The sequence below is a fragment of the Elephantulus edwardii genome, unplaced genomic scaffold, assembly GCF_000299155.1.
Source record: "Elephantulus edwardii isolate Elephantulus edwardi_28Jun2011 unplaced genomic scaffold, EleEdw1.0 scaffold00033, whole genome shotgun sequence".
Taxonomy (NCBI): Eukaryota; Metazoa; Chordata; class Mammalia; order Macroscelidea; family Macroscelididae; genus Elephantulus; species Elephantulus edwardii.
This window is the reverse complement of record NW_006399783.1, coordinates 5,765,750-5,792,435: the sequence shown is the minus strand read 5'-3', so window position 1 is coordinate 5,792,435 and position 26,686 is coordinate 5,765,750. Positions and strand designations below refer to the sequence as shown.

At 41.1% G+C, this 26,686-nt stretch overlaps 1 protein-coding gene across 2 annotated transcripts in view; it reads right to left on the bottom strand.

Annotated features, from left to right (window-relative positions):
• The window catches only part of TENM2 (teneurin transmembrane protein 2), a 1,365,940-nt gene that overhangs the window by 220,215 nt on the left and 1,119,039 nt on the right, over positions 1 to 26,686 (bottom strand). For both annotated transcript variants that reach the window (XM_006884325.1, XM_006884326.1), the window contains exon 9: positions 17,385 to 17,486. In XM_006884325.1, the coding sequence (XP_006884387.1) occupies positions 17,385 to 17,486 (102 nt within the window). The remainder of the gene's footprint in view (positions 1 to 17,384; positions 17,487 to 26,686) is intronic.

Here is a 26,686-nt window from a genome sequence, read left to right as displayed (position 1 = left end):
GGACAATCGGGATGGGTGTGTCGGAGGCAGTGCGATTGGCACAGGATAGAGCAGGGTTTAGGGCTGTTGTACATAGGGTCACTATGAGTCGCAAATGACTCGACAGCACATAACAACAACAACAAGAAGAAGGGGCTACTTTTTAGAAAGAGATATCATCTTGAGAAAGGTGGAAGGTCAGCGAAAGAGAGGAAAACCCTCAATGACATGGATTGACACAGTTACTGCAACAATTGGCTTAGTTTTGTCAGAGATTATAAGGATGGCAAATGGCTGGACAGGGTTCAGATCTGTTTTTGTAGGCTTACTCTGAGTAGTATTCTACTTGACACATAACAACAACACATGCAAGTGAAGGCTGGGCAATAAATACATAAGAATGAAGAAGAATGATGCCTTTGAATTATGGTGTTGGTGAAGAATATTGAATATGCTATCATGGATTGCCAAAAAGAAAAAAAAAAATCTGTCTTGGAAGAAGTATACAAGGATGATGAATCTTTGTCTTATGTACTTCTGACCATGTTGTCAGTGGGGACTGTTGTAGCTGTTAAGTGCCATCGAGTCATAGACGACTCATAGTGACCTTATGAACAAAAAACCTGAACACCTGTATAACTTTCATCCTTTCTCCATGTTCATAGAGTTTCCAGAGGCAAGCTATTCGGAAGTGGATGCCACTTGTGCTTCCAAGCTTGTTTTAACTGGAGAGCTCCCCCAAACACTGTCCACCATGGGTAACCGTTATCGCATTTGAAACATCAGTGTCACAGTGTGCAGCTTCACAGCAACCTTGAGTTACCTCTGTACAGCAATGAACAAACCAGTGCTATACCACTTAGAAGAATGTTTGACCAAAACCAATTAAAACCAAACCTAAGGGCCGCAGGTTAAAATCACCCACCTTTGGCTTGGTAGCAAAGTCCCTGGAAAAAGATATCGTGCTTGGTAAAGTAGAAGGTCAGCAAAAAAGAGGACTCTCAGAAAGATGGTTTTGACCTAGTGGCTACAACAATGGACTCAAGCTTAACAATGTGATTGTGGTAGAAGAATGGCCGTGTTTCATTCTGGTGTACACAAGGTCACTATGAGTTGGATCTGACTTGACAGCAACTGTCTTATTTTTCTAGTGCTGCTATACAAGAAATACCCCAAGTGGATAGCTTTACCAAACAGAGATAGATTGTCTCACAGTTCAGGAAGCTAGATATTCAGGGCACCATCTCTATGGAAAGGCTTTCTCTTGTCAGCTCTAGGGACATACTCTTTTCACTTATTAATGTTTGTAGCCTCAGTATTTCTTGGACATCTTCATGCATTTTGAAATCAATCTTCCCTTGAGGCTAGGAGCTTCTCAGTGTAGGGACTCCTGGTCCAAAGGACCTGCTCTACTCCTGGATCTTCTTTCTTGGTTATACTGAAGTCTCTCCTCCTCTTCTTATTTTTCTCTTTCATCTCTTATAAGATAGAAGGTGAGGCAGGCTACGTGTCAGGGAAACTCCTGTTCTAAGCTATCAAAGTTGTGACCTGAGTTGTATCTCACTTACTGCTCTTATAACTCATTGGCAAGTCACATCAGATCACAGAATGAGGGTGATTATATCATTACATAACTGCTGACCTCCTGGGAATTGTAACCCAGCTAAGGTGACAAAGATTTATGGGCATAATTCAATCCATGACAGTTAACACATCAGAGTTGATGGAGGAATTAAATAACCTGCTAAAGGACACAACGCATCGGTTAACACCTGTACAACAATAAGTACATGTCCGCTCATGAGATTTTAGACTGTATTTCCAGACTTTAAGTGTTATTAAAATTAAAGATTCAGTATGTCTGAAACACATACATGTACATATACCCCACGCACTTCATATTGGCTTCCACCACACCGCTACAAGAATATCAGATGACTAGAATATTCATCGGGTTAGTATTGTTTTCTTCTCCCCCACTTCTTCTTGGGCTGTAGGCAGAAGGTGGTCTTGGCTAGTTAGGAATCATGTGTGGAGTATTTTATGTCTTCCCACTTCACACTTGCAAGGCTTGTTGTTGTTAACTGTGTATCAGTTCCTAGTGACCCTGTGTGACAGAGTGGAACTCTCCCAGGGTTTCCTAGACTATAATATTTATGGGAGAAAATCCCCAGGGCTTTTCTCTTGTGGAGCCACTTCATGGGTTTGAACTGCCTGTCTTTGGGCTAGTTGCCAACAGCTTAACGACTGTGACACCAGGGCTCCTAGGGATGTGGGAGCATAGCATTGGGCATTCCAGCCTCCATTTAAAATTAATTAAAATGTTTGTACAAAGTGACTGTTCTTGTTTTACTAAATCTAGTAAATGGAAGCGCTAAGACTCTTGCAGAAGAAAAATAAATTACTGCTGCCACTAACGACTGACAAGTTAACAGGCTAACAAAAAAAATGACATGATTTAGATTCACCGAAATGGTGTAAAACTCATCTTAATGATCAAGTGGGAGCTTCTTTCCCCCCACCCACGAAGCTTTCTGTAAGGCATGAGATGAATTATCAGTGTTATTTACTTTGTGTTAACTAACAAGATAAGCCACCTGTATTTGCTGTTTTAAATAAAACAAGTTCCGTGGCCTTGAAGCTTGCAACAGAGAGAATACCGAGATGAAAGGTCATTATAATGCACATGAATAAAAGCAGAGGCAAAATGCCCGTGTCTTGACAAATCAATTCTTGCTGGACTAGATGTGCATGCATAGGAGAACTTTAAATAATATGTCTTTAAAAAATTATTTGAAATTTGATTTAAAAACCCTTTGGAAAGATAGCTGAGAATAATAGCAAGGTAAACTGTTAAAACTAACAGTTAAGCACTAACAATTATCTGCTTTACATCTCAGCTAGTCAATAAACGATATAACCTATTTGCATGCAAAAACTGGATAATGGAAAAGAAAGATGGAGGAAGAACTGATACATTCCAACTATGGTGTTGTTGAAGAATATTGAACACACCACAGACTGCCACAAGAACGGATGACTCAATATGAGAAGAAATGCATGCAGACTATTTCTTAGGCTTGAGGATGATGAGAATTTAACTCACTTTGGACCCATCTTCAGAAAAGATCAAATACTAGAAAAAGACATCATCCTTGGAAGAATTGGCATGGGGTTCAAATCCACCACCTGCTTTGTAGGAGAATGATGGGCCATCTCCTCGCATGTGGTTTCCTGTCTCTAAACATCTGCTGCAGGGTCAGCTGTGAGTCATTTCCAACATAACGACACACCACCACCACCACTACAACAACAACTTGGAAGAATTGTGTGTTGGGAAAGTGAGAGAAATTCTCAATGAGATGAAATGACACAAGAGTCACAACAGTGGGCTAAAGCATACTAATGATCATGAAAGCAGTGCAAGGTTGGGAAAGGATTAATTGAAGCTTACCCAAAGGCAACTAACAAGCACCTATTATGAGTTAATAGTAGGACTTTGAATCCATTGTTGCAATTGGACCCTTTTCTGAGAATATGCATGTCAGGCTTGGAAGTAGGAAAGGCATCAACTTCCGAGACAACATGTCTCTAGAAACTCTATGAACTTAGAGAAACGAGACAGCTATAGAACAGGGCTCAGGTCTTTTGTTCATACGGTCACTGTGAGTCATGCTCAACTCGACAGCACTTAACAACAACTACTGCAGATATACCGAATCAAAATAACAAGATTCCCAGGTGATTCTTAGGACTCATTTCATCTGGGGTGGAATTAAAGACCATAGTAGCATAGTGAGTTTCATGTCAAACAAGCTTCTAACCTGAAGGTCAGAGGTTTGAATCTCCTGGGTGCACCTCAGAAGAAAGAGAAGCACAAAAATGGAGAAAGAATCAGTCTGAATTCCCTGAAGCTGTGAATGTGCAATGTATGGATAATTCAATCATGGGGGGAAATGGTCAATGTCCTTGAAACCAGAACTACTCCCACCCGACCTCTGCAAGAGACTTTCTAGGCTTTGGACCTACATTATTTGTTGCTTAGCAAAGCAATGTTAGGAAGGGTGAGTTTGAGTATATATAATTATTGTTATTGATTGTCATCGAGTCGAACATGACTCATAGCGACCCTACAAACAAAAAGTTGACACCCTTCTACAACTATCGACATTTATCCAAGTTCATAGTTTCCAGAGGCATGTTATTTAGGAAGTGGATGCCACTCCTGCTTCCATTGTAATTAGCAATCTAGTTAGGTAAGAATAAAACTTAGTTTCTAATGCACACTGTATAAAAAGGAAACTCAATACAGATTAAATCACTAAATAAAGAGAAATTCACGGATGTATCAAGGAAATACTGAAAACTGACTTCACGAAGAGGGAAGTATGTTTTTTAAAACCAACAAAACAAAAAACCCTGCAAACCCCACAGATTCCAAAAGCCAAGAAGAAAGGTCAGATTTGATTACACAACACTTAGTGATATGTCCAGCTGCTAACTGAGAGATTGGTGATTTGAATCCAAGAGATAATCCTTGAGAGAAAAATGAGCATTCTTCTCCTATAGAGACTCACAGCCTTGGAAAGCCATAGGAACTTCTCCGTAAGTTAGAATCAGCTTGACAGCAGTGAGCTGCGATATGACAAAGGATACTCCAACCAGAATCAGGAAGCAAAGAACTCTGGGAGGAAACATTTTCCCATATGTTACCAAAGAAGGTTTGGCACACGAAATACACAGAGAGCTCTTACACATCAATACAAAGGAAACAACGAAACCCTAGGTGAAGGCTGCAAAGGGAAATAATAGAGATTGCCAAGAAAAGGATAAAAAGAGAATTCATTAGCAGTTGAAGGGTGAGAATAGTGTAAAGTAATTCTTAGTTTGTCAGATTTGAAGAAAGGAAAGACGGTATAGCCGAAGGGAGACTGATTATTTGCTGTCTGGTGCTGACCCACACAGGCAGATCAGAACTGTGCTCTGTATGTAGGGTTCCAATGATTATTTCTCAGTAGATTGCCAGGCCTTTCTTCTGAGACAGGCTGAGTAGACCCAAACTTCCACCCCGAGGAGCCAGGGCTCTGAGCTGATCATGCATTCTGGTTTGATCCTCTGCTGGGAATTTTCATTTCCACTGGAAATACATTGACTTAGAATCTGTCTTTCAACAAGCGTGTGTGGACTAAGTAAGGATCACCTCAAGATCCATATAAATGATATGATTGTCTAAAAAGGCCGCTTCTGATCCAGTGTACCAAGAAAATCAAACCCAACGCTACAAAGTTGAATTTTGACTCCTGGTAACCTTATAGGTAGCTCTGGCGGCCTAAGGGTGAGAAGTGGTGCTGTAAAGTCACGTGGTTCGAATCCACCAGGTGCGCTGTAGGAAAAAGATGAGTATTCTACTCCTGAGTGATTAACCACCTCTGTAAATGTATGCAAGCGTCAGCTATGGGTCTGATGAGATTTGATGGTACACAACAACAGTAACCCAATAGGACAGAGTGGAATTGCCCCAAAGGTTTCCAAGGCTGTTAATCTTTGCAGAAGCAAACTACTACATTTTCTCTTATAGTGCAGCTGGTTAGGTTTAAGCTGTAGAGTTTTGTTTGTCAGCTGACTGCTTAATCACCGAGCCACCACAGTTGCAAGATTCAGTGTAACAGGGGTGGAAAAGCAAATTCTCAGCAAGGGGTCAAACTAGAATAAACTTGTTTGAAGCCCTGAGCTGAACCTTTCAGTTACCAGCCAAACTTATTAACCGTTGATGCCATGGGAGAACTTAAGACACGATATTGAGGGGAGCCAAGACCCAATCTAGCTTTCAGGAGGAGGATTTGCCAGTGAGTGGATACTGTCTGACTCACTGTACCCAGCAGAAAAGCCTTTGACTGGGTAGCTCAGTTTTCCTCGTCTATTAAATGGGCAGGGTGGCAAGGACTGTTGGTGTAGGGAGAAGAGTGAAGAAGTAAAAAAGTAGAATTAAGGAGCATTTACCAAAGTACATATGCAAAGGGTCCCCATCAGTCTGACCTTGGCAATAACCTCTGACCTGACAGCCCTCTCCTCCTGCTCAGAATATTCAGACTTTCCATTCTGAGGAGGCAAAACCCAACAGGACCCCTGTGAAGAGAGGAAACGGGAGGATGAATTCTGACAGATGGGGTCAGAGTCCCTCGCTCAGAGGGCCAAAGTTCAGGTACACCAACTTCCTCATTCCTGTTCTGTCAAATGGCACATTAATAAGCAAGAAAATGATTCAGGGAAGAATTTCCAGAAGGACAAAAAACTCATCAGGTGTGTCAAATCTCTGACATCCAGGAGCCATGTGGGGAAAGAAGCACACGCTGACTTAAGCACGAAAGTATGGATGCTTTAATTAATCCGGGGTGAATTTAATTGCTTTAGTTAAGTGGAAATCGGGTTAAAAATGATGCAGAGCATGCTGGGGTGTGTTAAAAACATGACATATGAGTTGGATGAATCGATAAATTAAAAGTGCACAGATGTTTTAATTAAACCCAGGGAAGTTAACGAAGATCGCAAGAGACTTTTAAGCCTATGATTAATTCAATTCATTTAAAATACCTGTAGAGACATGGGATGCCTCCATTTTGAGAGTTATAAAAGTTCTCAATCGATAAGTACTTAAGCTGTTCTTAAAAAAAAAAGTCAAAGTTGTTTTGGGTGTTTTTTTTTTTTTAGTGACTGAATAGCATTAATTACATAATGAATATTTAGATTCTTCATCGTACACAGTAAGCGTTTCTGCAGCTCATGTCCACAGTGAAGTAGCTTTTCATTCTTATTATGATTCAGGCATCAAGAGGAGCTTACACATCATCTGTGGTCCGTTACCTACAAGGAGATGGAGACTGGTGGAGCAGCAGTTAATGCACTCGCCTGGTAATTGAAAGATTGATGGTTTGAACCCAGTCACCTTCTGCTCTGTGGAAGAAAGATGAAGTGATCTACTTCCGCGAAGATGAAAGTTTTGGAAACCCTACTGGGCAGTTCTACTCTGTCCTACCATGTGGCTATGAGTCAGAATCACTTTGACAAAAGTTGTTTTGTTTCAGGATCCACAAAGATAAAAGTTTCCTGATGACGCAGAAGGTCTGTTTTGCCCAGAGCTGTCTCCCCAGTGGATATTTGGCATGGTGCAAGCTTATGAGTTAGACAGTCTAAGTCTTCCTTTTTTCTTTTTTCTTTTCAAGTCACCTTTTTGTGAAGTTGCGGTTCCAGCAGCATTAGCAGGGATGATTCGAGGTAATTATGTAGATGGTTTTAGGACAGTGCTGTCACACAGTAAGAGCTAAACAAATGGCAACTATGATGGTGGTGCCACACGTGTCTCTCAGTTTCTCGCACTGTGGTGGTGTGCGCTTTGCTGAAAGACTGGAGGCGACGTCACTGTGTTTCAAACACCACAGGGTTGTCCACAGAGGACAGGTGGTAGGGGCCCTATCACATTAATGAAGACTCTGAAAAAAAGGTCTGTAAACTGATTTCAGGAAATTAGCCTATGCAAATGCCATGGATCACAAAAGCATGTAATTGTCTGCAGTAGTAGTAGTTGAGCTCCCAGGTTGAAAGCCATTCAGCTGCGCAGTGTCTGTAACTATGGTCTGGAGCATGTCAATAACTGAAGATGGCAAGGACCAGGCAACATTCTGTTGGGCATGAGGCTGTCATAAGCCAGAGCTGACTTGACAGGCACCAAGAGTGTGACACGATAATGACGATGATAGTTTGATTTTAAAGTTAGACGTTGACCATTATGAATTGGGTAATAGGCACATTTTCCAGGAACTAGAGAAAAATGGTAAAATTGATACTTCTCCCCCCTCCCCACGCAAGGCTCCAACTAAGCAGAGTAGGAGATGCGAGCAACCCCTAGAGAGAAGACTTTATGTTTTTTGTGGTTGTGGCATTTCTAGGCTTCCACTGACAGCTGTTCAGCAGCAGGAGTTGTCATTTCTAATAGCTATTAAATTATGTGTTCCCTAACAGCTACCACCCCGGTGTGGCGAGTTTCTGCTGCAGGATGGGGCTTCCAAGTACACCCAAAGCGGCCATCTGAGGAGCCAGTGTCAAAATAGGTTACGTTGAAAGCCTTAGTTTTCTTTATAAATACAAGGCTGCTTTACAAACAACACAGGGAAGCTTCTTAAATGAATGAAAGATGCTCAACTAGGAAGAAAAAGGAGACAATAATTTAATGGCTTCTAACCCACAGGCCCTAGTGGTATAATATGTAATGTACCAGGCTGCTAATAAAAAAGTTGGCAGTTCAAACCCTCTAGTGGTTCCATGGGAGAAAGATGGCAGTCTCCTTCCACCAAGATTTACAGCTTTGGAAACCTGATGGAGAGTTGTTATGAGTCTGAATCAATCAGGTTTGGAACCCATAAAAAGTGGCAAGAAATTCAGGAAAGAGGAATAATAATAAAGAAGTAAAACAAATAACGACTTCAATAATAAGCACAATTAGAGATGAAGAAGAAAGGAACCATAAGGGAAGTGAAACAAATTCCTGGAGAAGAAATGCTAGTTTTCTTCCAGCTCTGAAACCAGGGAGCTTGTTTAGGACATTGAACAGCTAATGAACTTCCATCGTGTGTACACACTGTGTACGCCACTGCAGTGTAAGTTCCTTTACGATACTTTTGTCCCTAGAATTTCTTCCACATTCTTTGAGACTAATGGGCTAATCTCCGAAATTCACTGCTCACTGCCACATGAACTTGCCTATCTTCTCCTTAGTCATGCCTACAGCAGTCAAAGTGTCCTTCACGAACTCTAGATTTGAAGTTGCTTTCCCACTTGCCTTTTCACAGGCCTTTGATAGAGTGGTTGCTCTCAGAGAAGGATCATTTGCTTATCACTGTATTTCTGACATTCAGTGAAGTGTAGGCAGTCCTGGGATTACAAACAAGGTCTGAGGGAGCTCTGGTAGCCAAATGGTAAAGAGTGGGACCAAGACAGATAGGCAATCGCCTCATGTGTGACTGATTTATGGTCTCTGAAAACTTGTGGAGGGTTAGCTATGAGTCAGTTCTGACTAGACAGCAAGTCACAATAACAGCATGCATTTCAGAGAACAAAGCAAGTTCTGAATCTAAACCTGTCGTTAAGTCAAATTTGTACACAAACCAGAATAATTGGATACTGTTGATATAGTGTACTTTTCTATACATAAAAACATTGAACAAAACACTTCTATAAACACCAAAATATCTTTAAGGTAAGGAAACAGTGAGAAAAATTATAAGGCTTTGATGTATGTATTGCAAGGTAGTGCCTGTTATGACATGCCACGGTATGTTCCTAAATCTTTTCATGTAACAGGCAATAATGGGGGTTGGTTTGTGACTACAGGTTGTGCATTAGTTGAACACTGATACTCTAAGCACTCCCTACACCTGGATCGTACTTGTAGGTGTCACCTAGTCTTCTCTGCTGATGGCAGCCTCACGCGCAGCAGAATGAAACACAGCTCATCCTCTGCCATCTTCATGATTGCTGGCATGCTCGAGGCCAATGTTGTGACTGTGTGTTCTGAATGTCTGCCAACCATGAGGGCTCATCTCCTGGCACAATTCTGGAAATATTACATTGTGATCCATGAAGGTTTGGGTGGCCAGTTTTTGGAAGTAGAATGCCAAGCCTTCTTCCTCATCTGTTTAGCATCTCTGTTCACCCTGGGTGACACTGTTGGTATTTAAAATACTGGTGACATGGCTCCCAACATCAGTGCATCACATAAGCCACCACAAAATGCTAGTTGTTGGGGTTCATTGTAGGCACATGATAAAATATTTGTGTCATGATACACAAGTCACACCTTCAACTGACTCGGATCAAGTGTGTTAGAACCATTCCTCTGATTTTTTTTAGCTGCCCAGGATCCTATCCAGGGAGGGGCTGCAAAATGAACATTTGGCCAACACATGCTGACAGATTCCTCCATTCACTGCCAGGGCGTCTTCAGCTACTTGATGCAGACTGGCAGGTTCATAAGAAGAAGGAACTGCTGTCTGCACTGTGTGTCTGAGGGCACAGGAGGCGCAGCGTGAGGTCAAGGGAGTAAATCTGAATTTCTGTCACTTGGACACATAGCCAGTCACTCAGATGTGATGGGAATCTCGCTTGCTAACGTGGCAAATTCCCCCCTTGGCGAGAGGGCCTGAGTCTGCTGGTTGCTTGCCGTAGCAGAAACTGTCAAGACATCCTGGGTACAGCTGTCAGTGAAGGGGCAGAGGTAAGTGTGTACTTGCGATGAAGGAGGACCTTGTGCTCGGGGTCTCCTAAGGGTTTTGATCCATAAAGATGAGAAATAATCAAGGACCCCAGATAGGGAATGGATTCACTGTTCTGGGCAGCAGGGACTCAGGACCAGGTGCTTTCTTTTCTTCACTTGCTGATGTGATTACCTCATCTTGTCTGTGTCATGCTAAACTTAAGAGCTTCTTGAGCTCACGAGTTATTTCAATACCACTGACAGATTGCACCAGACATGGGGGGATAGAGCCTTCTGCTTTTCTGCCTAAGTGTAAGGGGGTGGGGAAAGGTACACTAATATTCACACTATACACACAAGGGACACTTTTGTGGCACAGTCTATAAAAAGCTGGGCTGCTATCCCAAAGGCAGTGCCTCTCTGGTGGTTCAAATCTACCTTCAATCCTCAGGCAAAAGACGAATGATCTCCTCCCATTTGATTTACAGCCTCTAAAAACCTGCCAGAAGTTCAGGTAGGAGTCAGTTCTGACTCCACAACAATTGCTTTGATTTGAATATTCCTATCCATGCGCATGCAGGCACACACATGCATTCACACTCATGTTCACGTACGTATTTTAATACACACGCACACACTCAAACTCCTGTTCACACACACTCACATTCCTTTTCACACACTTACATCCACTTGTATTCACCCCCATCTTCTTATTCTTGTTAAATATTTGAAATGTACCTTTGATATCTTGCACTAAAGAGGGCCTGGAATCTTGTTAAGAAAGAATACCCTCAATATAAATTATGAGAAAACACCAGGTGAGCCCAGGCTGAGCACTATCCTACAAGACAACTGCATTGTGCTTTTCAAAGGGGTCATGAAAGACAGAGGAAAATCAAAGAACTTCCATGAGTTACAGATGGCTAGTGAGACACTAAAATGTGGGATCCTGGGCCAGGAAAAAGGACACATAAAATTGGGACATTACAAAAAAAATAATAAATCACTTAATAGCACTGTATCAATGTTAATGTCTTTATGTTAATAACTGAACGACACCAAAGCCAGATTGCTGTTGAGCCTATTTTTCTTCGGTTTCACAGGACAGAATAAAACCGCCCCCTAGGTTCCCTTTCCAAAAAGAGATAGAAGTAACCCAAGTTCCCATCAACAAATGAATGGATAAAATAAAATATGGTATATTTGCACAATGGAATATTACACAGTACTGAAAAACAAGGAACTGATACACAACATGGGTGATCTTGGAGGACGTTATATTGAGTGAATTATCTCAGTCACTAAAGAACAAATATTGTGGTGAGCTTTGGTGGCCTAGTGGCAAGAAGCTGCACCGCAATCCTGAAGGTGTGGTTCAAATCCACCAGATGCTCTGCTGGAGAACAAGGGACAATCTCCTCCGGTACCAGACAGATCCAATTTGATGGCACACACACACACACAAAATAATAAAAATTTTTAAAAAATGAACAAATACTGGATACACTGCTGTAAAACAGGACTGACATGAGGGTTGGGAGGAAACTAAGAAAAGAGGGGATAAATAATGACTACTGCCTTGGAAAAAATGAGAGAAAGAAGTATTTAAAGGGAATATATAATTAGGCAGTATTGCATTATTTGTATGACAACAGTCCAGAATAAGAGGTGCATTAGCAAAGTGAACTGAGGGAGGGTTGAGGTGGAGAGGAGGAAATTGTGCAACAATAAATGAACTTTTTTTTTGTTTTTTCAACTGAACTGGGGCGACAGGGAGGAAAATGTGCAACAATGAATGAATGAAAATCCAACTTTTCTGTAAACTTCATTTAAAATCACAATTAAAAAAAGAATGCTGACACTAAGGGAAGCTGAGCATACTATGGTGACTCTGTGCTATTTTAAAAACTTTTCTGTAGGTCTAAACTTATTTATAAAAGTGTGAAAACTGAGAGAAGTTGGGAAAAATAGAATTTACCTAATTGTTGACATGAGGAAGGGTAATAGGTTATGTATTAGGTACTTTGCACGGTGGCTGATACATAATTCAATTCTATTACTGTTGTTATTGTTATGTGCCATCAAGCCAACTGTAGCTCATAGTATCCCTATGAACAATAGCCCTGAACCCTGCCGTATCCTGAACCAGTCTCACTGTTTCCACACATTCAAGCATTGAATGTTACTCCCATTATCCCAATTACTGTGTCTAATCATCTTATCTGGGGTCTTCTTTTCTTGCACTGTCCCTCAACCCTTCTAAGCATGGTCTTCCAAGGACTGGTCCCTCCTTGCCACAGGCCCAAGGTATGTTGCAAAGTATATAGTTTCAAAATCCTTGCCTCTAAGGAACAATTCAGCTTCACCCTCTCCAGGACAGACTTGTTTGCTCTTTTGGCAGTCCAGGGTGTGTTCAATACTCTTCTGCAGCACCACAACTCAAAGGCATTGATTCTTCTGTCATCTTTAGTCATTTTATGACTACTCCCAGTTATTTAAAACCGAGCTTGAAGTTGGCTCATTCTGGCTCAATTCCCTGCTGAAAATTTTTATTTCTACCTCGGATATTCTACCCAAAGAGGTACTGTATCTGATAGAGGACCTACAGATACTACAGATATACTACCTACAGATATTCCACTCCAGATATACTATCTACATTTTACCAGGTAGCTTGTAGGGCTCTCCAAGAGTCTGGTAATGAACTGGTAAGAATTTCTGTTTAAAGCTATCTGAAGGACAGGTTAAGGTCATCACAAGTAAATTAGATGCTGAACACCAGATTTGCCTCCATGTACAGTGTAATTTATGTGCCTCATTTTACCTTTCATCACATAGGTACAAGTAAAGAGTTATGTTACTTTTAAAAGCTATTAATATATATGAGACGAGATGTTTAAGCTAAAGATCTTTCTATAAACAAGGCTATCTTACAAATGCTGTGGTCCCCTTCTTTCTAGATCCTGATAAGAAAGAGGGTGTCAGCTGGCTCAGCTTGAATGTTCATCCATGAAAATATTACTCTCTTGATGGGGCTAAAGACTAATTTCTAGCCATTCTGTCAGCTTGCTGTACTGTGGTGGCATGTGGGTTGCTGTGATGCTGGAAGAAACGTTAAATCCCGGTAGGGCCACCCATGGTGGACAGGTTTTAGTGGTGCTTCCAGACTAAACAAGAGTAGGAAGAAAGGCCTGGTGATCTACTTTTAATAGTGGACCAGTGAAAGCCTTATGAATCACAACAGCACACTGACTTGTTTCTTTGGACACATGATCATCAGAAGGAATCAACTGCTAGAGAAGGAAAGTTTGGAAAGGAGAGGGCCAACAAAGTGAGGAAGCCTCAGTGAGATGGTTTGGCACAAAAGCTATAATGATGAACTCCAACACGCTGGTAATTGGGAGGATATTGTACAATGGGGTCAGAAACGCTTTGTTTTCTGTTCTGTATAAAGGTGGTATATATAGTAAGAGTTAAGTCAAAGACCGTTTTTCTAGCTGTTCATGCCAGGTTGTGGTTTTTTTTTTCCTTTTTCTTTTTTCTTAATGGCAATTCATTCCAGTGGACTAGTGGCTAGATAGTTGCACTGCTAACTCAAAGGCAGGCAGTTTGAATCCACCAGCTGTCCTGTGGGAGAAAGACGGGCCAACTCTACCTGTGTGATTTACTTCTCTGACAATCCTCGGGAGAGCCAGCTATGTGCCAGTTTCAACTTGATGGCAATGAATTGTTTGTTTAATTCATTCTAATTTCCCCTTTCCTAATTTTTTTTGGTTGTGACATAGCTCATTTAACAAGAAATTAAAGTGAGCTCTGGTGGCATAGCCCAGGGCGTGCTGCACTCCTAAGTAAAAGGCCTTGTAACTAGTGTTTCCAATCCACACCATTGGCTTCTTGGGTGAAAGATGGGCACCTTCTTTCTGTTAAGATTTACAGCCTCAGAAACCCAACAGTGGGTGTCTGTGAGTCGGAACAGACTCAAGGAAAGTGAGTTTATGTAAACAAAATGAGTTTATTTAAAGGACTTTGCCAAGGAATGATCAATGCTGATGGTCCTGAAGTTTAGCAAAACAATGATAGTGAAAGTTTAGGAAACAAAGGGCCTAGACAAGGAGAAAGTCCATGTTGTTAGCAAGGAGCCCTGGTGGTGCAATGCTTAAGTGCTCTGCTGCTAACCAGCTAACCAAAAGTCTGATGGTTCAAACACACTTTGCAGCCCTGCAGGAGAGAGACCTGGCCATCTGCTCTTATAAAGACTGCAGCTTAGGAAATCCGTATGAGGCAGTTCTAACCTGTCATATTGGGTGGGGTGAGGGGCTGTGTGTGTCACTGTGAGTTGAAATCAATTAGATGGTACAACAACAACTGTTTTGTTGGCTGTGTATTAGCATAAACTGTATCCATTTCAAAAACACTGAGATGCATCATTAGGGCAAATAGGTCAAAATTTAGCCTGAAAACTCTTAAGCCAATCTGGCTAAGGCTAAATAGTGAAGCAAGGGGGAAGCCAATTATATTCTTTAAATGTTTCAATTTTTGTCCTCTGCATGCATCAACAGCCAAATTAAAATGCACAACAAGACCAAGCCCGATTGCAGGCCTCGCTCCTGAGCGTGGAGGAGTAACTACTCTTAACAGCCACTCAATAATTGTTTCACAAGAATCAATTATATACCATGGCTAATGCATGCTTGGAGCGCGCGCCCAGCCACAGTCCAGGTGGTGAATGCAAAACACACACCAAGAGTCCTTTTAAGCAGCTAAATGCACACCCCATTACAGATCCATAATGCAGAATGGGTGCTCGTCTGCAAATGGATTGAGAGCAAAGAGTTCTTAAATGGCGGGGGTACTTAGGTCTGAAAGGCCAGTCTCTGGATGTGCAGTCAGAGCACACATGGTTTTTAGGATTAATAATACATCGACATGTGTCAGTGTTAATACACATTTACAGCTCGCAGTCCATGCAGCTGAGTGTTCAGCCCATTTGCAGCCACATATAAAAGGACTACTCTGTCCTTCTTCTCATTAATGCCTCCACTCTCAGGAAAATTAGATTACCTAAGAAAGGCCATTGAAATCAGATTGAAGTTGTCCTTCCTTTAAAGCCCTTGCTAAGAAAAGTACTAGGCCCCATGATTTGGGTGTCATTCCCCTTGCTCCAGCAGTCTGCTCAGAGCCTGTGGAATTTGCCCACTTTTAAGTGCCTCAGCCTCCATTTTCCATCTTGATGATAGGTCCATACGCTTTTGGGCAGAGCATGTTAAGGCTGAAGGAACGCTATGACAATTCTTCAAGGGTTTCTTACTTTCTTGTTTCTTTTATCCTATGAACTTAACCAAGCCTTTACCTTTTTGTGTAAAGGAAACCTAACTTTTTATTTGTGGGAGTGGGGTGTTACTTAGGAAAAGTATTCACAGGGAAACTTTATTAAGAAGTGTATCCTCTCAGAATATTAAGGCAAGAGGATATTTTAACGAAGCATAGATAAAAATAACCACTAACTCAGTCCTCACTCTGAGGGCTTCCATGTACCCAGTGCCCTCTCAGTGTGCTATCGAACATTGCCTTTACAAAGAGCTTACGAAGAACATTTGCACCTTAAATAGGAGAAAACGGAGGTTTAGAAATGTTAGATCACTTGCCCAAGGTGACAGTGGTACTGGATAGCAGAGTTGGTATTGGAACCCAGAGTGAGCTGATTCCAGAACAAAATCTCATAACCTCCCCATCACACTTTTCAGACCAAGATGCCAGTTATCACTGGGTGCAGATTCAATGTGGCAGGGCATAACCAGTGTCAGGAAGATGAGTTAAAAAGAAACATGATGTAAAAGAAAATGTTGTCCTGTGAAAGTTTTGTCTCAATTTTGTGTTTGTATACATCTAGATGAAATATGGTCTTATATATTTCGGTCATGTTAACAACATGTACAGGGTCAGTCCTTGGGAAAGACATCATGCTTGGAAAGGTGGAGGGTCATGAAAGAGAGGAAAACTCTCAACAAGGATTGAAACAGTGACTGTTGATAACAGGCTCAAGCATATCAGAGATGATGAGGATGGAACAGATAGGGCAAAATTCAGATCTGTTGTTCACAGGATCGCTGAGTTCACCTAACAACAAAACCCAACAGATTAAAGATAATGAATAAAAAAAATAAAAGATAATGAATGAACCATGGGCTGTCAAAAACAAGAACAAATCTGTCTGAGAGGAAGTGAAGCCAGAATGCTCCTTAGAGGTTAGGATGGTGAGACTTCATTTCACAACTTTAAGTGTGTTATTGGGAAGGAACAGGTTCTGGGAAAGGATATTATTGTAGGTAATTAGAACAAGGAGCATCAAAGTAGGATCAAATGAGAATCAGTGGAAAAGAGGAAGACCCTTAACAAGATGGACTGTCACAGTGACTGCAGCAATGGGCTCAAGCATGGTAAGGATTCTGAGGTTGGTGCAGATCATTCAGTGATACATTCAGCAGTACATAGGGCTGCAAGGAGTTGAAATTGACTGGGCAGCACCTGATAATAACAACAGACATGCCTCTTTGTGTGTAGGTGTGTATATGTCCTGGGTAATAAAGGTGTAAAAGTCACACCGAAGGGCTCATAAATGTTAGGTGCACAGCCCTTAAATTCCCTTTCTTATATTACCTTTTGTGCAACAATCTCAGGCCTCCAGCCATTCTGTGCAAAGCAGTGTAGATAAATTAATAATACAATTTAAAATCGATTCCACTAAGATAAATAGCACTTCCTAGATTAAGAGAGTAGCTGGCCAGAATGAATGAAATTTACTAACCCTGAGATGCTTAATCTTCCATTACATAGAAGCTAATGATCATAAGAAAGGAGTGATGGTAATTCACTTCTGCTTTTACAGGAATTCCAGCCGTCTCATTTTCAGCAAATCTTTCTTCTCAGCACACCTTGGTGCCAACAATAACTGCCCTGCTCCTATAAGTACGCTGGCCAACTGTCATATATCACTCACTGCTTGCATTTTGCCAAAGTTTTGGGTCTTCTAGCATGCATAGGCTCCCAGGATATACAGGTGAAGCTTTCTAGCAGCTCTTCTTTGAAGCCCCTTGTTCTCCCTCCTTTGATACACCTATGTTCTCTTTTCAAACCATATGAGAAAAGGGATGGCAAATACCTTTAGCACAGTCTGCTCCTAGGAATCCTGGAAAGCAGTGACACATCCCAGAGACACACTCGCCATTCCCATGGCAGTTACGTGGACAGTCCTGCACCGAATCTGAAAAACAGAAACTCATTGATTACCTATGCCTTTGCCTCCTGGAGAAGTAATTTAACAAGCAGAGAAATTCACTACTTTTAATGATCAGTGGTAGTAAACTTGGATGCCTACAGGGAATATGAGTGAGTGATGTAAGACAATAGGGAGTAGTGAAGACTAGGACAAATTATACAATGTGTGGAAGTAGCCACTCCTGTCCATATGCTTAACTGGGTCAAGAAGGCAAGTGTTTCTACACTTTTGTTATTTCTACACTTTTGTATTTTCAAAAGAAGGCACTTAGACGAAAGTTTGGATTTAAAACCAGAAATTTTCCCTGTTAATTAAAGGCTAAAAAAAATAAAATTAAACTCTATCAGCCCCCTAAAAATCATCTTACCATTTTAGGCTTTGGTTTGACATATGGGGTATCAGTTTTTAACCTCATGTGTGGAGGATTATCCTTCAAAATGACAGTGGTTGTTTCTTTTTTTTTTTTTTTAAACAGCATATTCTTTCCATTTAATTTTTTCCCTATTTATTCATTATTGCACATTTTCTTCCCTGCCCACCCCTACCTCCAGTTTGTTTTTCTCTTTGAAAAAAAAATTTTTCCCCATTGTTATACAATCCCCCCTCCAAGTCCACAGTCCACTTTAATATGTATTTCTTTTTTTGTAATCTTGTCATGAAAATAATACTAATCCTATATTCCTTTTAAACAGTTTTATCCCTCATCTGTTTCAATGCAGTATACATTATTACTCCCTCTTATGTTCACCCCAACCCTGATGTCAGTCCCATTTTACAACAGTGGCACTATGCAGTATTTGTCCTTTTGTGACTGAGATATTACACTCAGCATGATGTCCTCCAGGGTCACCCATTTTGTATAAATTTCATAAGTATTTTTCAATGCACCATAGTATTCCCTTATGTGAACATAGACAGTGGTTGTTTCTAGTCTCACATATGTAGAGTATATTGCCTGTGTTAAAGAATTTTAATAAAAGAAAAATCTAGATGTTTCATATATGTGTATAGAGACAAAACTTATCTGTGGTTACCAGGGGTGAGTAGGAGGGAATGGTCATGAAGGTCACAACGATTAGGGGACCTTGAGCTTCTGGTAACGGTGACGATGGGTAAGGTGCACCTGATTCACACCATGGTCTTTAACCTCGTGTGGAGAATGATCCTTCACTACAGGCTATGCGTCAGAGGGCTGGATGATAGAAGAATTGATGCCTTTGAGTTGTGGTGTTGGAGAAGACTATTGAATGATGATGGACTGCTGGAGAGGGTGAAACCAGACTGTACCTTGGAGGCAAGGATTTTGATGCTTAACCTCACATACTTTTGGCATGATATCAGGAGGGACCAGTCCTTGGAGAGGGACGTCATGCTTGGAAGGATAGAGGGACAGTACAAGAGAGGAAGACCCTGGATGAGATGAATTGACTCAGTGACTGGGGTAATGGAGACAGGTGTGTTGGAGACACTGAAATTGACTCAAGATAGAACAGGATTCAGAGCTGTGTAAATAGGGTCACTATGAGTCACAGGCAACTCAATGGCATATAACAACAACAAGAGACATGATTGAATTTCATATTGAACATTATTAATGCCACTGAGCTGTTCATTTGAAGATTGTTAAAATGCCAAATGTTTTGTTACCTATATAATTACTACAACAATGAAATAAATATGCAAATATATAAGACTAATTAATTTAGGTTTGAGTTTGGGATTCATTAGGTAGGTTTTGAATATGTATAAAGTTGCTTCTTCCTAGTTTTTGAGAATCTTATTTTCCATAAACCTCAATTCATTTTGGTTTGATCTAAGATGAATAGCCATCTTATTTCATTCAAGATAAACTTTATGATGACTTAGTTCTTCCCAGAATAGTACATATTCTTTTAAAATTATTATATTACCATTATCTTCTTTCATCTTGGTTTTTTTGACATGAAGTAAACAGAAGTAAATGCTCCACTGCTGGTCAAAAAGCTGATGGCTTGAACCCGCCCAGAGGCACTTTAGAAAAAAAGCCTAGTTATGTAAACCAGTTGGTTCTGCCTCATAGTGACCTTACAGGACAAAGTAGAACTTCTCCACAGGCTTCAGAGGGTATACTCATCTCAGTGGAAGCCGACTGCCACATCTCTTCCCTGCAGAGCAGCTGGTGGGATTGAACTGCTAACCTTTTGGCTAGCAGCTAAGCACTTTACCCTCTGTGCCATCTGGGCTCCTCTGATAATCTGAAAAATCAGCCTTTGAAGTGCCATGGCACACAGTTCTGTTCTGACAGACGTAGGGCTGACATGAGGCAGCGTCAACCCGATGGCAACTAACAACAAGGGACTTTCAGGTGCCAATTCTTAGGAAGCTGAAAAAGAAAATACAAGCCCCATGCCCAGAATGTGACATTACACAACTCTTGGGGAGCTGGGAACATTGACTCGGCGATGTTGTATGAAAACGATAAAGTCTAATTGTTCCTAATGGAGTCACCTGAGAGTGGTAAAGTGTGTTTTCCCTTTAAACTTAATTTCCCATTTACAGCCACTCTGGACTGAAAAACCAAGCCATGACGTTTTGCTTTCTTTCTGTAATATTTTACTTCTCACTGCTCTTCTTGCAACACCAGGCTGGGGCAGGTTTCTGGCCCTCTGAGGAGGACTCAAAAAACAAAATGAAGCAAAAGATCAGAGACGCTTTCACATTGTTGGTGAGATTGTAAAATGGTACAACCATTCTGGAAGGAAGTTTGGCGTTTCCTCAAAAAGCTGAACATAGAAATTCCATATGACCCAGCTATTCTTCTACTTGGAATATACCCTAGAAAATGAGAACTGAGGAACAAAAAGGAGATTTGTACACCATTCTATTTGTACAGCATTATTCACCATCGCAAGAACATGGAAACAGCCCAAATATCCAACCACAAACGAATGGATTGAAAAATTATGGTACATTCACACAGTGGAATGTTATTCAGTATGCAGGAGCAATGACTTTGTAAATTATTACCTAACTTGGGAGGGACTGGAGAGCCTTATGCTGGGTGAAATAACTCAGTCTCACAAGGACAAATATTGTATAAAACCATTATTGTAGAATGAATATAAGGATCCAAGAGGGGTGAGGGAGAGTAGAAGCAGAGGGATGAGAATGTGCAACGGGAGGATGGATTAATCATGGAGCTGTATAATTTGATGGGTGGGTGTGTGTGTGAGGGCAATTGGAAGATCTGTTCTTGAAAACAATGTATTCTAATTCTGTAAATAAACTAGTATTTAAAAGCCCACAAAATGCCTTGGCAACGACTCTGTGAAGGTGGACTGAGATGCATCCAAAGGGCTCTGTCATTTATTCATCCTTGTGGTTGTGGGTCCTGTCGAGTTGGAACTGGCCTATAGGTGACCTTCTGGTGGGTTTTCAGAGGCAGTTAATCACATCCTTCTCGTGCAGAGCCACTAGTGTCCTCAAACTGTGTGCCTTCAGAATTGCAGTAGAGCTTCTTGCAACTATGTCACCAGAGCTCCCTCTTCATCGTTGGTTCAATGAAAACACTTTAGATTAAACCATATGAAATTTTTGCTTATGCAAATAAAAGCCCAGCAATTTCATATGGTGTTGGGAGATAATTCTTCATGGGTCTTTTGTGTTTAGGTACCTATTATAAGCAGAGATGCTAGTTGCCTTTGCTCTGTACTACATTTTCAGGCCATAAAGGTGAGCAAGATTTTATTCAGACCAATGAGAATGAATGAAAAGTCTTCAGTAGAGCATGTCATCCCCTAACATACATTTTGAAAAGTCCCTTCTACCTGAAGTAGAGATGGTTGCTGAGAATCTGGGTCTGGGGGTGGTTTGGCAGAAGGCTACATTCCCAAAGCCAAAGGTCTCCCTTCCCAAACTTTACATTTTCACAGATAAAGTCATGAGCTTCCTGGGACTTCTTTCCTCAACAACAGCATGGAAAAGAAATGAGGTCTTTGCATGTACTCTTCATTGGATAGAAAATGTCCCCTACGATTTACGTGGCATGTTAATCCTTGTATCTCAGAAAACACTTAATTTTTTGGGAGGCTTCTTCCTCACTTCCTCCAAATCCATGTCTTTGCTCCTCTTTCCTCAGAGTGCTGGTAGCCGTCTTTTCTCACCACACTCCATTGAGGAAGAAGTCAGATCTGAATTGGTCATAAAGGTATCATATTGTTTAGTACACAGCAGGAATTCAGGAAATTGTTCAAGTGTTTGTGCTTGTGTATGTACCCGTGTGCAGGCATGAATATATATGTTGGAGGCTATGATAATCCAAACCAAGCAAGAATGGCTATGAAGGGAATTTTTTATTTACTTCTCTCAAGGTGTTGGATTTAAAAGATTCCTATAGTTTTTGAGGAATACAATGACTACAGAGTACTGGGGAAATATAAAGTGGTTCAAATCCATCAGCTGTTCCATGGGATAAAAATGGGTGGTCTCCTTCGGTAAAGATTTACAGGCTCTGAAACCTGATAGAGGGTTGTTATTGAGTTGGAATCTATTAACTTGAAAGATTGGTAGTTCAAACCCACTAGAGATATCCTATAAGACAGGCCTAGTGACCTGCTTCAGAATGGTTGCAGTCTTGAAAACTTTATGAAGGAGTTCTACTCTACACGTGTGGGGGCACCGTGGATCATAATGGACTCATTGGAGAATAGCAATAACAACAACAACATTGAGATGTTATTGGTTTTCTGTTTTGCCAACCTGACTTATGTTTCTTGAGGAAAAAAAAAATGGCAAGACATAGGAGTGAGCAAGGTGGCAGTGGCCTCCACTACTTCTGTACCATGCCTCTGATGTGACAGAAAGCCACTCTGTTGTCTCCTGAGATGAAACTCATCTCTGAAAGCAGACTGCTTCTCTCAAAACACATCAAAAAACTTCCCTGAGTCAAAGGTGTATTTAGTGTGATCGCTGGTTGACACCCGTCTAGCATTTTCCTTTCTGTTTCATATTGCAGGGACTTTCAGCACTCCTGGTTGCTCCTGATGGAGAACATTCTGATAATAGATATGTGTGGGAGAACCTCTGGACCAAATAAAACACTGTTCTTTTCCCTGCATTTCAGGCCAATTACTATCATTGCTCTATCAAGATGTCTGCCCAACTATTAGGCCGATTACTGTTGACTTTTTCTTTAAGCTACTGTCCAGACAAGAGCAAACCTCTGGGGAGAATTGCTATTCCCAGCTCTGACAGGGGAGGGAAAAAGGGTAATGGCCTGGGGGAAGGGCATCACTACACCGCAAGGTCTGAGGAGAGAAGAAATGCAGGGCGGAAGCCATTAGCCAGACAATCCAGCCCCTAGAAAACTTGCTGTCCAGGGGAAAAGGGATTTATTTGGCTTGAACCCAAAGAAATCTGATGGTTAAGAGCATTGCAAACCCATTGCCATTTGGTCAGTAACAATTCACAGGTGGCCCTCTGTTGAGTTTCTGAGCCTGTAAGTCGTATGGGAGGAGATTGCCCATCTTTTACCTGAGGAACCACTGGTGGATTTGAACTGGCAGAGACGCACCACCTTTAGGTAAGCAGCACAACTCCCTATGGACTATGCCACCAGAAAACCCTAGAGCTGAAATACAAAGGCTCAAACGCCAAGCCCACTGCTGTCAAGTGGATAGCATTCAAAGTGGCCCTCCACTGGATCTCTGATGCTGGAAATGTTAACAAGAAGACAGTGGTCGTTCTGTTCCCTTGGAGATGCAGGTAGGTTCAAGCACTACGATGGACTGTTTGATTAGTAGCACAAGATGCTACAAATCACTGCACCAGAGCTCTTTCATACATAGTAAATGCTCTATGCACGTAACTGTCATGATTGTCGTTCCCAACCATTTCATCAAGTCCTTCACCAGGAATAGTAACAGTTGTCACTAAGATGGCTATGACTTGTGGCAAGCCCAAGTTTTAGAGGAGTACTTCACAAGATTTTCCGTGGCTGGCCATTTTCAGATATATTATCAGATCTTTCTTCCAAGGTTCTTCTTGATGGACTTAGACCTCCAACCTGTTGTTGTTGTGCCGACAAGTCGAGTATGACTCATGGTGACATTATGAACATTCAACCTGAACCCTGCCTTCTGCTGTTCCATCCTCACCATCTCTGAAACTCTCAAAACTATTATTCAAGTCACCATGGCAATCCATCTCATAGCGGCTTCCTCTCCTTCGCTGATGCCTCATCTTTCCAAGCATGCTGTCCTTCTCCAACGGATGGCCTCACCTAGCTACATTTCCAAAATATGAAAGGTAAAGCTTCACTATCTTTGCCTCCAAGGAACACAACAGCTGCACTCTCTCCAAGGTAAATGTTTGTTCTCTTGGAGATCCATGGGATATTCAGTACTCTTCTCCAGCACAATTCAAAGGCATGAATTCTTCTTCTGTCATTTTTATTCATTGTCCAGCTCTCCAATGAGAAGCAGGTGACTGAGAAGTCCATGGCCTCAATAAGGTGCACCTTAATCTTCAAACTGATGTCATTGCTCTTCAGTACTCTGGAGTGGTCCCTGACAGTGGACTTGCCCAATGCAATACATCTCATTTCCTGACACTGGTACCAAGCTTGTTAACTGTTGATCCAACGAAGACTAAATCATCAGCTGATGACAGGTTCAATCCTTTCTCCATCTGTCATAATGTTGACTGTTGGTCTGTAGTGAGGACCTTTGTTTTCTTGATGTTGAGATGCAAACTATACAGAAGTCCTTGATCTTCTGCAGCAAGTGCCTCAAGTCCTCCTTACTCTCAGCAAAGCAAAGTTGTGACGTCTGCATAATGGAGGCTATTGATGAGTCTTCCTCTGATCCTGATATCACATTCTTCCTCATAGAGTCCAACTTCTGGAAGTATTTGCTCAGCATACAGGTTGAATAGGTATAGAGAAAGATATAACACTAATACACTCCTTTTTTAACTTTAAACCAGCAGTGTTCTCTTGCTCCTTTTGTATAACAGCATCTTAGTCTAGCTACAGATTTTACATGAGCACAATTAAGTGTTCTGGGGCTCCCATTCTTCTCAATGTCAGCCATAATTTGTTATGATGAACAGAATCAGATGACTTTAAACCTCATGAAACTAAGCCATCTGCTGTGCATGGTATATACTGTATGTGTATTTCATATGTGTATGTCAGACTTTTGCAGTTTAAACACAGGATAACACACAAAGATATCATCTCCTATCAAGTTCTTAAAGAATGTTTTAATCTCAACTTCTCGCACTAGTGTCAAATCAGTTGTTTTTATGAATTAGTCTCGATGTTTTGATCACCCTTCCCCCAACCATTGATCCTGGAAATTTTCCCTCTCTGTGGATGACTTCTCAAATGGCTTTCATTACAGAAATTTTAGAGTCATGATTTAGCATAGAGGTTGGCAAACTTTCCATAAAGGGACGGACAGTAAATATTTTAGGCTTTATAGGCCATACTGTCTCTGCCTCAACCACTCAACCCTGCTGTGTAGTGCCAAAGCTGCCATAGATAATACATAAATGGATGAGCATGGCTGTAAGCCAATAAAACTTTATTTACAAAAACAGGCAGTGAGCCAGATCCAGCCCCTGGGCTGTAGTGTGCCAATTCCTGCTTTAGAGGGTTTGGCTAGACCTGATATGGCCAATCTTTTCCAAGCAGAGAGAGCCAGGATTAACTTCATGCCTATGGTCAGTATCAAAATCGCTCATTCCATACTATTCTGAAGTCATGGCCACTGCTGGAGAGCTGTCACTTGAATTTCAGCATGGCTAACAAAGATCTTTCAAGGATCAGACCACCTCTCAGAGAAATGCATTGGGCCAATAGAAATGTTTGTAAAATGAAGTCAATAGAGCAATTGTATAAGATATGCTCTTAAAAATAACAGCCACTTAGTCAGGATATGGGAAAGGCAAGCTGGTATTTAAGTCTGTATCTCTCTGGCTTTTCTTCATGAAATATCTATCTGGGCTTTTTCCCAGTGGAAAAGCCTATTTATGTCTGTATCTATGTAGGCTTTACCGTTGGGCATTGCGTTCCATCGTTAAAAGCTGTTGAGACAATATGCTTTTTGTGGACAGCACAAATGAATGTGGTCCAGAAACCCAAGGATTAAGGTTTTGAACCTCAGTTTACATCTGTAAAATGGGTCTAACAACCTACACAGATTCACAGATCTTTTACCTCAGATCAGCTATCCTCAGAAAGAGAATTAAACCCTGAAAATGATGAATGAATTTAACAAACATATTTGGAACTAATTAGATTGTTAAAATTATTGGGATTTTTGAAAAGAAGATTTAGTGAAATATTCTCTATGTATTAACACTTTTAAGGATTTGTGAGCATTTAATGGAGGGAATTTTGGATAAAACCTTAGCTTTCTTTCTGAGACTTGATACAAGGCAGGACTAACAATGCCAAGCAGGCACTTAATGAAAATGTTTTGAGAATTACCTACTTTCCCCCTCTTTCCATTCTTCCCCTTGTTTATTTTATACTGGTTTGCTTACAAAATTTGTATATACTGCTTTTCCACACCAGATTTTTCCCATTTCCTTAACCCACCCCTCCCTCCACCCATGAAATTGTGTGACCCTGTGATTACCAGCTGCCCCGCAACCCATCCTCACCTCTCTGCTTCCACCCTCCTCCGCTTAGATCCTCATACATGTTTTACTAATTATCTAGTTCTACAATAATGGCCTTATACTATATTTTCCCTTATGGGGCTGAGTTAGTTCAAATAGCATAAACCTCTCCAGTCCCTCACAAGTTAGGTAGTGATTTACAAAATCATTGCTCCTACATGCTGTGTGGTATTCCATCATGTAAATGTACCATAATTTCACAATCCATTCCATTGTGGTTGGACATTTGGACTATTTCCATGTTATTACGATGGTGAATAACACTGCTATGAACATTAGTATACAACAATTGGTGTTCGTGCCTCAGTTCTCATTTTCTTGGAAAAGTGGAATATCTAGGTCATATGGATTTCTATGTTCAGCTTTCTGAGGAAATGCCAAACTCCCTTCCAAAGCAACTGTACCATTTACAATTCCACGCAAGACCCACACCTCACTCCATACACAAAAACCAACTCAAGGTGGATCATGGACCTAGGACTAAAACCAAGGACTATAAAATTCATTACAGAAAAGCT